Source organism: Lemur catta, chromosome X (assembly GCF_020740605.2).
Source record: "Lemur catta isolate mLemCat1 chromosome X, mLemCat1.pri, whole genome shotgun sequence".
NCBI lineage: Eukaryota > Metazoa > Chordata > Mammalia > Primates > Lemuridae > Lemur > Lemur catta.
In genome coordinates this window covers 56,412,226-56,426,433 of record NC_059155.1, presented here as the reverse complement: position 1 = coordinate 56,426,433, position 14,208 = coordinate 56,412,226, and the positions used below count along the sequence as shown (strand labels likewise).

The 14,208-nt window shown below is 47.2% G+C and overlaps 1 protein-coding gene across 1 annotated transcript; it reads left to right on the top strand.

The window, feature by feature from the left end:
• Positions 1-5,208: 5,208 nt before the first annotated feature.
• On the top strand, positions 5,209-13,045 carry MAGED1 (MAGE family member D1). Its single transcript, XM_045538420.1, has 13 exons — positions 5,209-5,348; positions 5,865-5,938; positions 6,653-7,375; positions 8,028-8,696; positions 8,822-8,885; positions 9,112-9,191; positions 9,363-9,454; positions 9,687-9,766; positions 9,858-9,900; positions 10,169-10,231; positions 10,814-10,928; positions 12,244-12,629; positions 12,833-13,045. The coding sequence occupies exons 2-12, from the start codon at positions 5,894-5,896 to the stop codon at positions 12,619-12,621; spliced, it is 2,352 nt and encodes a 783-aa protein (XP_045394376.1). The 5' UTR covers positions 5,209-5,348; positions 5,865-5,893; the 3' UTR covers positions 12,622-12,629; positions 12,833-13,045.
• Positions 13,046-14,208: the final 1,163 nt, after the last annotated feature.

The window sequence follows — 14,208 nt, the reverse complement described above, 5'->3', positions numbered from 1 at the left end:
ACAGATGTTGGCAAGGATTTGGAGAAAATGTATCACTCACACATTGCTGGTGGGAATGTAAAATGGTATAACCATTCTAGGAATGTTTGGTAGTTTCTTATAAAACTAACATGGACTTACTGTACAACCCAGGAGTTGCACTCTTGGGCACTTATCCCAGAGAAATGGGAACTTAGGTTCACTTAAAACCTTGTACACAAATGTTTATAGCAGCTTTCTTCCTGATAGCCCAAAACTGGAAGTAACCGAGATGTCTTTCAGTGGGTGAATGGTTAAGCCAACTGGTGTAGCACATCTGTACCATGGAATAGTACTTAGCAATAAAAAGGAGCAAACTGTTGGTACACACAGCTTGGATTACTCCCACAGGCTTTATGCAGAGTATGAAAAAAAGCCAATCTCAAAATGTGACATATTGTTTGATTCCATTTTTATAATCTTCTCGAATTGTATTATAGGGCGGGAGAACACATTAGTAGTTGCCAGAGGTTAGGGATGGTGGGAATGGGGGCCGTTTGGTGTGACTATAATAAAGGAATAGTACAAGGGAAATCTTTGTGGTAATGGAATGCTTCTGTGTCTTGGTTGCTGTGGTGATTGTAGAGACCTCCTCATGGGATAAAGTGACATAGAACTTTATATACCTGTTGTACCAATGCCAATGTTCTGGTTTTGATTTTGTACTGTGCTTACATAGATATAACCACTGGGAGAAGTGGATGAAGGGTACATAGGACCTCTTTGTACTATCTTTGCAATTTCTTGTGTATGTATAATAATTTTAAAATAAAAAGTTTTTAAAATTTTTAAAATGCAGTAGAATTAATAAAATATTGCTGAAAGTAGCTGGGCACCAGCTGTATTTCAAAAAGTATGCTGTAAGTATTAGCTGCCACCACTGAACAGTGAACACTGGATGCTGGCCCTGCTGCTAATGCTGCCCCTAGAAACTGGTTTTTCTTATGGCTGCTGCTCCCACCACCACAACTATGGCAATGAATTGCATCATTGCATCTTTGAATCACTCCTTTCAGACAAAGTATTAGATCTGAGTTGTGTGACTCTTTGTACAGGGAAAGCTGAGCAGGTATGGAGTGTTCAAACCCTGTGCATTCTTCCCCCTACTCCCCGTCCCCCTAGAAAAAGGTCTTTTGCAAAGAAAGGTCTGGCTCTTGACCAGCTCTTGGAAGATAACCCATAAGCCCTTAGAATATCCAGCCTGATTAGAGTCTGTTTACCTGTGGCCATGGGCCACACTGGATAATGTATGCTAACAACAGTGTGATTTATGGTGGGAGCCTTGGGCTACGTGATATTAGTTTGACTTTGTATAGGCTGGAAACTGAGTAACTAAGGTCAGCCACACAGGTGCTCCATGCCTATCTGACCCCTAATCAAAACCCTTGGCTTGGGTGAACCTCCCTGGTTGACAATACTTTATACATGCTTTCACACATCATTGTTGGGAGAATTGAGCACTGGCTATACAACTCCACTGGGAGAGGAAAACTGAAAGCTCGCACCTGGTCTCTCTTAGACTCTGCCATATGTACCTTTTACTTTTGCTGATTTTAATCTGTATTCTTTCACTGTAATAAACCATAGCCATAATAACTTTTCTGAGTTCTATGAGTCCTTCTAGCAAATCATTGAATCTGAAGGGTGGTCTTTGGGAGCTTGCCACACTGGTAAATCCTAGATGACATTCTCTTAGCTGCCAAGGGATGTGAAGAAGTGAGTATCTGGCCTTTGCAGCTTTTGCAGTTGGAACTCTTAAGTAATATAGAGTTTATCCACTGTATTACCTTACTAAAATGTGGAAAACATTTTTGAAATATATCTGGCCCCAAGGGTTTTCAGTAAGGATCTGTGGGACTGTATAAAGAACTAAAAATCAATAAGACAAAGATAGACAACCTAAATGAAAAATAGGTAAAAGACTTAAAGAAGCACCTTACAAAAGAAATCTAATATGTAAAAATGTGTTCTACCACATTACTTATCAGCAATATTAATTAAAAGCACAAGGAGATACCAGTAAATACACACCAGATTGGCAAAAAATCAGAAAAGTCTTATAATACCAAGCACTGTTGAGTATGTTAATTTTACTCCTAGGCATCAGCTGTCATAGAGATACAAACAACATTAAGCATTAAAGCATAGGGATAGGCCGGGCGCGGTGGCTCACGCCTGTAATCCTAGCTCTGGGAGGCCGAGGCGGGTGGATCGCTCGAGGTCAGGAGTTCGAGACCAGCCTGAGCAAGAGTGAGACCCCCATCTCTACTAAAAATAGAAAGAAATTATCTGGCCAACTAAAAATATATATACAAAAAAATTAGCCGGGCATGGTGGCTCATGCCTGTAGTCCCAGCTACTCGGGAGGCTGAGGCAGTAGGATCGCTTAAGCCCAGGAGCCTGAGGTTGCTGTGAGCTAGGCTGATGCCACGGCACTCACTCTAGCCCAGGCAACAAAGTGAGACTCTGTCTCAAAAAAAAAAAAAAAAAAAAAAAAACATAGGGATATATACACAAATATTTTTATTGCAATGTTGCTGTGTGTGTGCCACCCCCCCTAAAAAAATCCCTGAAACTAAAATGAATGTCCATCTGTGGGGGAATGGTTGAATACATTGTGATAAATTCGTATCATGGAATATTATGCAGTCTTTTAAAAGAATGAATCAGAGGTAGATTGTCAAGATAGATACATAAAAGCTTATACAGTATCTTAATTTTTGTAAAAATAAAAAACCATGACTTTTTGAGCATGGAAGGATATAAAAATGGTGTTACAAATGCGTGTCTGCCAGGTGAAGGCAGAAGTGAAAGGAAGGAGTGGAAAGCAGTAAGGAAAAGAATGCAATTTAAAATATTTATGGCATATGTATAATCCCACTTATGTAAGAATATATACATATATGCACAAAATGATATATGAAAAGGTAGCGTAAATCTTACAATTTTCTCAAGGTGGTGAGATTTAGAGTGATGTTTACTTAATTTCTACAATATTTAAGCAATGTTTGAATTTTTAATGATGAATATGCATTATTTGTATAATGAGAAAAAATAAGTGAATTTATCACAGGGAAAAAAAATGCCACCCAGGTTTCTTTAGCAATGGGGTGGATAGTATGATTCATGTATTCATTTAACAAATATTTATTGAGCATATAAAAATGTGCCAGGTATGGTTCTAGGTGTTGGGGACACAACGAATAAAACAATCTATCTCCCTAAGAAGCTCATATTCTAAAGGGGAGAGAAGGGCATAATGAGGAGAAACACTAGTTTGGTAGGAAGGAGGATATATGTGAAGGAATCAGTTTGAGACCTGTTAATTTTGATAATACTGAGAGACATCCAATTGGAGAAGTGAGGTAGGCAGTTGGATTACAGATCTAGAATTCATAGGCCAAAGTTAGGACTGGAGATACAGATATGGAAACAGATAGCATATAAAATGGTTTTTCAGACCTCCTTTCCTGAGTCTGATCACGTCCCACTGCAGACACTTTACAGAGGAAGTGCCGAGGAAAAACAGGCAGCTGACAGGGGAGGTTGCTATGCAACAGATGAGGAAAGTCATCCAGCCAGGCAGAATTGATGTTGGCCCTTGGGGACCAAGTGCTGCAGTCCTTCCTAGCATTAGCTTCCTTTCATTTGCAGGCTTCTGGCAGGAGCTGATGCCAGAACAAATGTGAAATGCACAAAGATCTGCCTTAGATTTGGGGAAATTATCAGTTTAATTTGAGTCACCTCACATCTGTATACCGTTTTCTGCCTTTTTTAGTTTTTCCAGTCATCCTGGAAGCATAGCGGTATGTGTGTCCTTGGTAGGACCCATTTACTGTGCTTTCCACTTTGCATATTGAGAAACCAGGCTCAAGTCTAGTGACTTCAGCAGGTTCACACAGCTAGGGACAGACAGTTCAGGCACTCTATCCTTGGAATTCTGAAGCCCAGCCCAGCTTCAGGCCACTACTGCTCCAGGCCCTGGAAGGAACCAGGGCTTCCCAGTGGGCATCAGGAAGGCCTCCGGGGCAGTATGATTGTGTCACTCATAGGAAAGAGGCCTGATAGTTGAAGCAGAGAGTAGACCCCAAGGAGCAATTGCCACACCTGGATGGACCCACATAGAGCAGGCATGGGGTGGAGCTGGGACCTCTGCCTGTGCCCTGAATGCAGAGCATGAGTTTCCTAGTTCTAGGAGCTAGGCCTCCTAGAACAGAAACCTTCGTTATTTGGGACAGACGTTAGGGTAGGGGAGTCTGTAGCCCAAAAGGAAGGGGGTTGGTGCCTCGGTCCCCAGGCCAGCACTAGCAAAACGTGGGCTTTGGAGTCAGGAAGATCCAGGCTCAAATTTTGCACTTTTATGTTCGCTGGCTCTGTTGCCTTGTCTAGTTCATGCAGTATGTCTGTGCCTCAGCGTCCTGATCTGTAAAATGGAGATGCTGACATCCACCTCCCAGGGCTGCTGTAAGTGGAAGACAAACCCCAGAACAGACCCTGCTGTGATGTACAAACTATGCTCTTCCCAACCCACACTCCGCCCCCCCCCGCGCGCGGGCGCACACACACACACACACACACACAGACACACACACAAAATGAGTCCATGGCTGGAGCTGCAGAAAGAACAGAGAAGCTAATGTTCCCTCTGAGTCTGGAAGCTAGTGAGGGGAACTCGTGTAGAGTCAGGAGGCAGGCACAGGCTTTACTACCTTCAGTAGGGTATCCTCTCTGGCCATTCCCTTTTCTGGGTCCCAAAGTAGATGCGCTCTCAGCAGAGGCCTAGCACTTGTTGCAATTAGAGACCACCTAATCGGTGCTGAGCAAGGGGGTGGAGATGCATGCCGACCTGAAAGGAGGGGCCTTGAGTATGGGAGAGAGAGAATAGAGACGCATTGCGGAAAAGGTAGGGGGCCGGTGTGTGGGGCAAGGGGTGGGACCAACAGGCACAGCGCATCTGTTGGGGGGGGTTGTAGAGGAAGGGGAGGGACCGCTGTATATTGTCGACCTGGTTGGCGGTGGGGTGGTGTGTTGGCAAAGGGGCGGGGCTGTCTTCCAGTGCACATGCGCATCAGGGGCTCCAGGACGAAGCTTTTGTTGGGAAAGCGGGCGGGACTTTATTTGGCATTTCATTGTGTGCGCATGCGCACAACGTCCTGAGACGGTGGGTGGTATATTAGGCGAAGAGGCGGGGTCGCCGAAGCTGCCGCGCTGGCATTTTCTCCTGGACAAGGAGAGAGTGCGGCTGCTGAGAGCCGAGCACAGCAATCCCGATCCTCTGAGTCGTGAAGAAGTGAGGCAACGAGGGGGTTGGGGTTGGGGCCTGAGGCAAGGTGAGAATTAGCCCCCAGACAGGGCATCTGCCCGCTGGTGCGGGCCTCCCATTTTTATCCCGATCCCCTTACCCTGGATTCTGAATCCCCTTCGACTCCCCTTCACATCCCCCTCCCGATCCTTCCTGATTCAGAAACCCTATCCGATCCTTCCCATCGTTCGAAATGCTCACAGATTTCTTGACCTCGATCTGCACTGTTATACGATTGCTGCTGATTCAAAATCTCCATGCAACTTCCCAAATGCGAATCCCAACAGCCAACCCTCCCCCGATTCAGAACTCTAATCTGTCCTCCGAACCCCGATTTGAAGCTTCTCTCTGTCAGCAGCTTCTCGAGATTCAGAACCTCCATCTAGATGCCCATTCACTTTTCCCGCTCCGGTGGGGCCCATTCCTTCTCACATTCAGCACCTCATTTGCCCCCACAATCAAACCACAGACACCTCCCGCCTGTTCAGCCCTTCGCGTTTGCCCTCTGTAGTATAACGCCCAGCCCCTCTCCCACAACCCCCAGGCTCTGCTCTTGCCAGAGGGACAGGAGCCATGGCTCAGAAAATGGACTGTGGTGCGGGCCTCCTCGGCTTCCAGGTGAGATCTCCGCTCCCCACCCCACCATTTCCCCAGCTGACAGTTCCCCCCGCCCCACTCTCCCGGACCCCTGTGGTCGCCCAAATGCCTCGATCCGATTTTGCCCTTTGTAGTGCCTAGACTCCGACGTTCTAATTCTCATCCTTTATCGAAGGGGGGGAGGGGCGTCCCTTTTCAGCCATTAGTCCCTGCTCAGAGAAAGGGGAGACCCTGTTAGTAGTCAGGGCAATCTGCCCGGAGAATGCGGGTTGGGTAAGGAACCATTTTTTTCCGTAGTCCTGACGTGTGTAGAGCAGTCTGTCGCCCCCTCCCCCAACCTCCCGCCTCCACCCTCCCTCTCTCCTGCATTCCCCAGCCGGCGCGACCCTCCCTTATTCTCCTCAATTCCTGGATCCGCCTTGCGCCCTGAGCTGCGACCACACGCCTCCCGCTCTGCTCTAACCCCACTCCTCCAGCCCCACCCGCTCCCGTTCTTGCCCACTCCTCACACCGCCCCACCCCTCATTTTGACGCTGCTCCACTCCACCCCTACCACATGTTTTGTACCCGCCCCGCCTCCTTTCGTCCCTGGAGGAGCCCCCTAGGTCTCTCCCCCAGCCCTCCTGTTTTTGCACCAGCCGCCTGCCTGCGGCTCCCCTGCTGCACTGCTCCCTCCCCTCTCCTGCTCCCTCCTTGGAGGCCCAGAGATTTAATATTTTTCCCCTGTATTTGCAGGCCGAGGCCTCTGTAGAAGACAGCGCCTTGCTTATGCAGACCTTGATGGAGGCGATCCAGATCTCGGATGCTCCGCCTACCAACCAGGCGACAGCAGCTGCCAGCGGGCCCAGTGCAAGTCCCCAGAGTTCACAGCCCCCAACTGCCAATGAGATGGCTGACATTCAGGTGTCAGCAGCTGCCGCTAGGCCTAAGACAGCCTTTAAAACCCAGAATGCCACCACAAAAGGCCCTAATGGTGTCTATGATTTCTCTCAGGCACATAATGCCAAGGAGATGCCCAACACCCAGCCCAAGGCAGCCTTTAAGCCCCAGAATGCTACCCCAAAGGGCCCAAATGCTGCCTATGATTTTTCCCAGGCAGCAACCACTGGTGAGTTAACTGCTAACAAGTCCGAGATGGCCTTTAAGGCCCAGAATGCCACTACTAAGGTGGGCCCAAATGCCACCTACAATTTCTCTCAGTCTGTCAATGCCAATGAGATGGCCAACAACCGGCCTAAGACAGCCTTCAAGGCTTGGAATGATACCACTAAGGCCCCAATAGCTGATACCCAGACCCAGAATGTAAATCACACCAAAACGGTCACTTGCCAGACTGACATAGAGACAGACCTAGATATCTCCGAACTTGACGGGGCAACTGCACAGACATCAGCAGACGGTTCCCAGGCTCAGAATCTGGAGTCCCGGACTATAATTCGTGGCAAGAGGACCCGCAAGGTGAGATCCCTACTAGCTTCGCTTTGCTTTGGGCTCTCTTTTTCTCTGAGGTTGTTCATGTGTTCTAATCAGAACAAAATATATATAACTGTACTCACCTAGGCTGCAGGGGATGTTGAGGAGAATGTTTATTCCTGTCCTCTGAGTGTCCACAGACTGATGGGGAGATAATCCATGGGCACAAATAATATATACAACCTGTATGTCATTCAGCTTACATTTTGATAGTAGCCATGATGTGTTGTTAGGTCTTGAGCTAGACACACTCACACAGGTTATCATTAAATCTTGAAGGAAACTCTTACCAGCTAGGGATCATAGTCCCAGTTTTACAGAAAAGGAAACTAAGTCCCAGAGAGGCGAAGTGGCTCGAGTGATTTGTTCAGGGTGGTACAAGCAGAGCCAGTGGTGGACGGGACATAGGAAGAGGAGAAGCCTCAGGCCCCAACCTTGGGTTGCTCCTGGCCTGGTTCGGAGATGAAACTCCTGCCTGGAAGATAATGAAAGACAAGCCCAGGACTCAGGGTGACCAATGTCTAGTGGGTCAGGCTGTCACTACAGGTGAGGGTTTAGAGGGCCTTCCTGGAGTAGATAGGGTGAAGACAGAGAACCAGCTGGTGACCCTGAACTTTTCTTCTCTCTAATGATGCAGATTAATAACTTGAATGTGGAAGAGAATAGCAGTGGGGATCAGAGACGGGCCCCATTGGCTGCAGGGACCTGGAGGTCTGCACCGGTTCCAGTGACCACTCAGAATCCACCCAGTGCACCCCCCAATGTGCTCTGGCAGACCCCATTGGCTTGGCAGAACCCCTCAGGCTGGCAAAACCAGACAGCCAGGCAGACCCCACCAGCACGTCAGAGCCCCCCAGCTAGGCAGACCCCACCAACCTGGCAGAACCCAGTCGCTTGGCAGAACCCAGTGATCTGGCCAAACCCAGTAATCTGGCAAAACCCGGTGATCTGGCCGAACCCCATTGTCTGGCCTGGCCCAGTTGTCTGGCCAAACCCATTGGCCTGGCAGAATCCACCTGGATGGCAGACCCCACCTGGATGGCAGACCCCACCGGGCTGGCAGGGCCCCCCAGACTGGCAAGGCCCTCCTGATTGGCCGCTTCCACCCGACTGGCCGCTGCCACCCGATTGGCCACTTCCCACTGACTGGCCACTGCCACCTGACTGGATCCCCGCTGACTGGCCGATTCCACCTGACTGGCATAACCTGCGACCCTCGCCTAATCTGCGCCCCTCACCCAACTCTCGTGCCTCACAGAACCCAGGAGCTGCACAGCCCCGAGATGTGGCCCTTCTTCAGGAAAGAGTAAGAGCTGTAACTCCCCAGTCACTTTTCCCCTCTCTTGCTATTTTGTCATCTTTCCATCTATAATTCAACCAAGTTTTTTGCAAATATCTTATCACTTTAATGATTTCCTTTTCCCCTTCCAGGCGAATAAGTTGGTCAAGTACCTGATGCTTAAAGACTACACAAAGGTGCCCATCAAGCGCTCAGGTAGGCATCCAGTGCCCCCTCCCCGAGCCTCTGCCCTGCCCCTCACCCCGTGCTCTATGGGCATCTGTTTGCTTATATGTCCCTTCCCCTTTTATCCCCTCCCTTCCATGGCTGGCTCTTTCTTTTCCACCCTTGACGACCCTGGCTGTGCTACCCTCAGCAGAGGTGGCAAAGAGGTTGCTACTCTGTGGGCCCCGCTCAACTCAGGTGTCCCTCTCTCCTACAGAAATGCTGAGAGATATCATCCGTGAATACACTGACGTTTATCCCGAAATCATTGAGCGTGCATGCTTTGTCCTAGAGAAGGTAAGAAGGCAGCCCTGAGGGTCAGGAATGATTGGGAAAGTCTTGATTTTAAAGATTTCATGGGGTTTCTACCGTGAGTTTAGGGCAAGTCTCACAGGGAGGTGATTGACTGACTATGGGTAGCTTCTGCTAGATTTTGTAATTTCACCATCTTTTTTCTTGCCCCTGTAGAAATTTGGGATTCAACTGAAAGAAATTGACAAGGAAGAACACCTGTACATTCTCATCAGTACCCCCGAGTCCCTGGCTGGCATACTGGGAACGTAAGTTGGGAACGGAGGTGGAACATGGCCTTTCTCAGTGGTGTTTTTTTTTTTTTCTGAGAGTTTCAAGGAGTTCAGAGTCCAGGGTTCAGGGTCACATAGCAGCTCATGGGCAGCGCTGGGGTATAATTCTTCCATAGCTGGGAAATACTGGGGAGGCTAGATGGGCAAGCTGGCTGAGGTCTCTCATGCAAATGGCTGCTAAAAATGTATTCTTTTTGTGCTCCTCTAGGACCAAAGACACACCCAAGCTGGGTCTCCTCTTGGTGATTCTGGGCGTCATCTTTATGAATGGCAACCGTGCCAGTGAGGGTGAGTGGCTGGACCTGCAGCTGGGGGTTGGCTGCAGCCTGATTTCCGTGCTGATTTTCCATCCCTTGTCTCCCCTTGCTTCCCATTGCAGCTGTCCTTTGGGAGGCACTACGCAAGATGGGACTGCGTCCTGGGTATGATTGGGCTCTCTCATCTCTTGCCTGTTTGTAGCATCCTTTGGCTACAGAGGATGGTCCCAGGATTGCATTAACATGGTGTGGTGGTCTGTAGAGTTTGCTTTGGGGAGGTTCAGAGCCCAACGATGTGACCTGGGTAGATGGGGAAACAGTCCTGACCTCTCCACCTCCTTTCTCATCTCTGACCTCTGTGCTTGAAGGCGCTTTTCTTTTCTTTGGGCAAAGTCATAGTGTCTGATTATGCATTCCCTTTTTTTACTATTAGGGTGAGACATCCCCTCCTTGGAGATCTGAGGAAACTTCTCACATACGAGTTTGTAAAGCAGAAGTAAGTGATGCCTAAGGGGCTTTTTCTGGTTCTCGTGATTCTGCCTGTGTGCTAGTCAGCCTCAGAAAACCCTTTGAGCCCAAGCTTGTTTCTTACACTATGTCTGTACATACACACACAGAAGCACATAGGTACTAAGTTGTATGTGTTGCATATGCTCCTCATGATTGAATTTTTCTGCAGTATAGTTGTCTTTTCCCACGGTAGACATTCCCACGGCTGGGCCAGGCTGAGGCTTTTGGACTGCAATGTGAGCATTGCAATGGGCCTGCGGCTCATTGACAAAATTATAAGAACCTGGAGCTAGAGTTGAGGCAGAAGGGGTGAGATGAAGTCTTGTCCTTTCTGTGACCCTACCCAAGCCTCCCCTGCAGCTCTCCATGATTGTTTAATGCAGAACCACTGGCACAGGAATTCCAAGGCCTGATAATTAAAGGGTAAATAGCCTGATTGTGTTTAGGAATGAGCCCGAGGGGGACTTGCTACCTGAAATCTGATGTTTCAAAATCTAGGATTATTTTGCACTAGTGGACTACCATTCTGCCTGGGTGGGTAAACAGAAAGATTCTTCTGCTCTTCCAGGTACCTGGACTACAGACGAGTGCCCAACAGCAACCCTCCTGAGTATGAGTTCCTCTGGGGCCTCCGTTCCTACCATGAGACTAGCAAGATGAAAGTGCTGAGATTCATTGCAGAGGTAATGGAGGAACTGCTCCAGAATTGATAGGTCAAGGGATGAGGTATCACTGGCTAGGAAAGGCCCAGAGCGGGAATGAGGTCTTAGGTATGGCACGTGGTAGGTGCCACATTACTGATGGTATTTGCTGTTGTTGCTATAATTAACCTTAATATGTATTAGGTGCTTAATATTTATTACCTAATAGTATTATGGTTTTTGTTTCATTTTCTTTCAGGTTTTTATATATTTTTATTTTTCCCAGCTTTTTTGAGGTATAATTTTTTGACAAGTAAAAGTTGTATGTATTTATGGCTGTACAGTATGGTTTTTAAGGGTTTTTTAATTAATGAATGAATTTATTTATTTTTTTTTTGAGACAGAGTCTCACTCTGTTGCCCAGGCTAGAGTGCCGTGGCGTCAGCCTAGCTCACAGCAACCTCACACTCCTGGGCTTAAGCAATCCTATTGCCTCAGCCTCCCAAGTAGCTGGGACTACAGGCATGCGCCACCATGCCCAGCTAATTTTTTCTATATATTTTTAGTTATCCAGCTAATTTCTTTCTATTGTTAGTAGAGATGGGGTCTTGCTCTTGCGCAGGCTGGTCTCGAACTCCTGAGCTCAAATGATCCTCCTACCTTGGCCTCCCAGAGTGCTAGGATTACAGGCGTGAGCCACCGTGCCCAGCCCTTTTTTATTCATTTATTTTTAATTGAATAATAAAATTATGGGCTACAATGTGATGCTTTGACAATATGTATACATTATAGAATGATTAAATGAAGTTAATTATCCATTACTTCATATACTTACCATTTTTTGATGGTAAGAACATTTAAAATCTACTCTCTTAGCAATTTTCAAATGTACATTATTATTTATTAACTATAGTTATCATGCTATACAATAGATCTCCAGAACTTGTTCAACCTATCTAAATGAAACTTTGTACTCTTTGACCAATATCTCCCCATTCCCCCTACCACAGCCCCTGGCAACTACCATTCTACTCTCTTGCTTCTATGAGTTTGACTTTTTTAGATTCCACATATACGTGAGCTCATGCAATATTTGTCTTTCTGTGTCTGGCTTATTGCACATAGCATTATGTCCTCCAGCTTTATCCATGCTGTTGCAAATGGCAGGATTTCCTTCTTTTTTAAGGCTGAATAGTATTCCATTTGTGAGTGTGTGTGTGTGTGTGTGTGTGTGTGTGTGTGTGTGTGTGTGTAGAACATATTCTTTATCTGTTCATCCATTGATGAACACTTAGGTTGATTCCATATCTTGACTCTTGTAAATAGGTTTGGTTTTGTTTTCTATTCTTCATCTCAGGTTCAGAAGAGAGACCCTCGTGACTGGACTGCACAGTTCATGGAGGCCGCAGATGAGGCCTTAGATGCTCTGGATGCTGCTGCAGCTGAGGCGGAGGCACGGGCTGAAGCGAGAAACCGCATGGGAATTGGAGATGAGGCCGTGTCTGGGCCCTGGAGCTGGGATGACATTGAGTTTGAGCTACTGACCTGGGATGAGGAAGGAGATTTTGGAGATCCCTGGTCCAGAATCCCATTTACCTTCTGGGCCAGATACCACCAGAATGCCCGCTCCAGATTTCCTCAGACCTTTGCTGGTCCCGTTATTGGCCCCAGTGGTACAGCCAGTGCCAACTTTGCTGCCAACTTTGGTGCCATTGGCTTCTTCTGGGTTGAGTGAGATGTCAGGTAGGTACATCACTTTGGATTGGGCAATTCGGGTCTTGGGGGGATATAGGGTCCATGGGATGGTATTTATGTGCATGAGCCAGGAGTCATAGGAAACCCATGGTGGGGAGATGAGGAAAGTATAGGGAAGCACTGTTTGGTATTTATATTCCTTACTATTTGATACATATTGACTTTTTACTTTTTCTTTATTATATTCACAGATATTGCTGATCAGTTGCAATACTCTTTCCCCTGAGTAAGGCTGAAGCCTCAGATTCCTTCTAAAACACAGCTATCTAGAGAGCCACATCCTGTTGACTGAAAGTGGCATGCAAGATAAATTTATTTGCTGTTCCTTGTCTGTTGCTGTTTTTTTTTCCTTGTGTGCTGTCAAGTTTTGGTATCAGAAATAAACATTGAAATTGCAAAGTGAATTAGATGTGTCCCCCCTTTTTCTTCCTGTGTTCGGGGAGAGATCAACATGGTTATATGGGAGAGACAGGGCCTCAGCTCTAGCCTGAAGGGTAGATCGGCTTTCATCAGGTAGAAATATGGGTAGATCCAGCTAACGGATTGAGAAACAAAGGAAGAATCAATGAACACAACTGGTAACAAGACCCAAGAACTCGTATAGTCTATTCAATATCACTTAAGTGACTTGTGATAGATGTGCTGCAAGATGTCCTGGAATGACGTTGAGAGAAGTGAAATAATGAGGGAGGGCGTAGGTGGTCAGACAGTTTCATTTAAAAAAAGACAGAAGAGGTAGAACTCCAGGTGAGGTAAGAACCAGAGAGTGTAGGTAGTTGAAGGGGAGAGAAAATGACATTTCCTGGAGATGAGCGGTCCATGTCCTGTGGTTCCAGGGTGTTGGTTGTGCTGTGGAAAGTGAAATAACTCCAGAATGCAGGCAGGAGTAGCAGTAGACAACACTATGAGTTAGTGCCAAAATCTTCTGTGTAAGAAGGAAAATAACATACCCCTAGCCACATTGCCCATAAAAGGGGCATAAAAGTGCTCAGGCACTATTCCCTATCTGGAAATGTTACCCAGGAACCTGTCCCTCTGGGAAGCCCTCAAAATCTATCCCTATAGGATCAGGGCCTCATCATGGAGACAGGGTCTTACGGAAAAACAAAAGAGGCCTTACAATGGCCTTTTCTCCTGCAGGGAGAAAGAGGGGCCTTTGTTGCTTAGAGAACAAGAATTAAGAAAGTAAGACAAAGCTCCATGCAGAGCTGGGCAGCCTTTGGCTGTGACTGTGAACAGGGACCTGGCTTAAGCTGCTAAAGTCTACGCCAGAAGCAAGGCTCTCCCAACTGAGGAGGAAATTAGGCTTAGGCCATAACTTCCTTAGGGGCTTGGTGGTATGTGGGCAAGGGCAGAGCCTGGGGAAGAGAAAAAAGCAAGAGCAAAGGCAATTTGGCCTCCTAGGGCAATGTCCATGGCATTAGTGGGCAGGGACAGTGTCCAGGGCTTCTTCAGTTTCCCAGGTGATGTCCACATTCTGAGAAGAGAGTCCAGGATTAATAGGAACAAAATAGCAGTGTAAGGCCCCAGCCCCTACCCTACCTCCAGGCCTGGATAGGGAATCTCA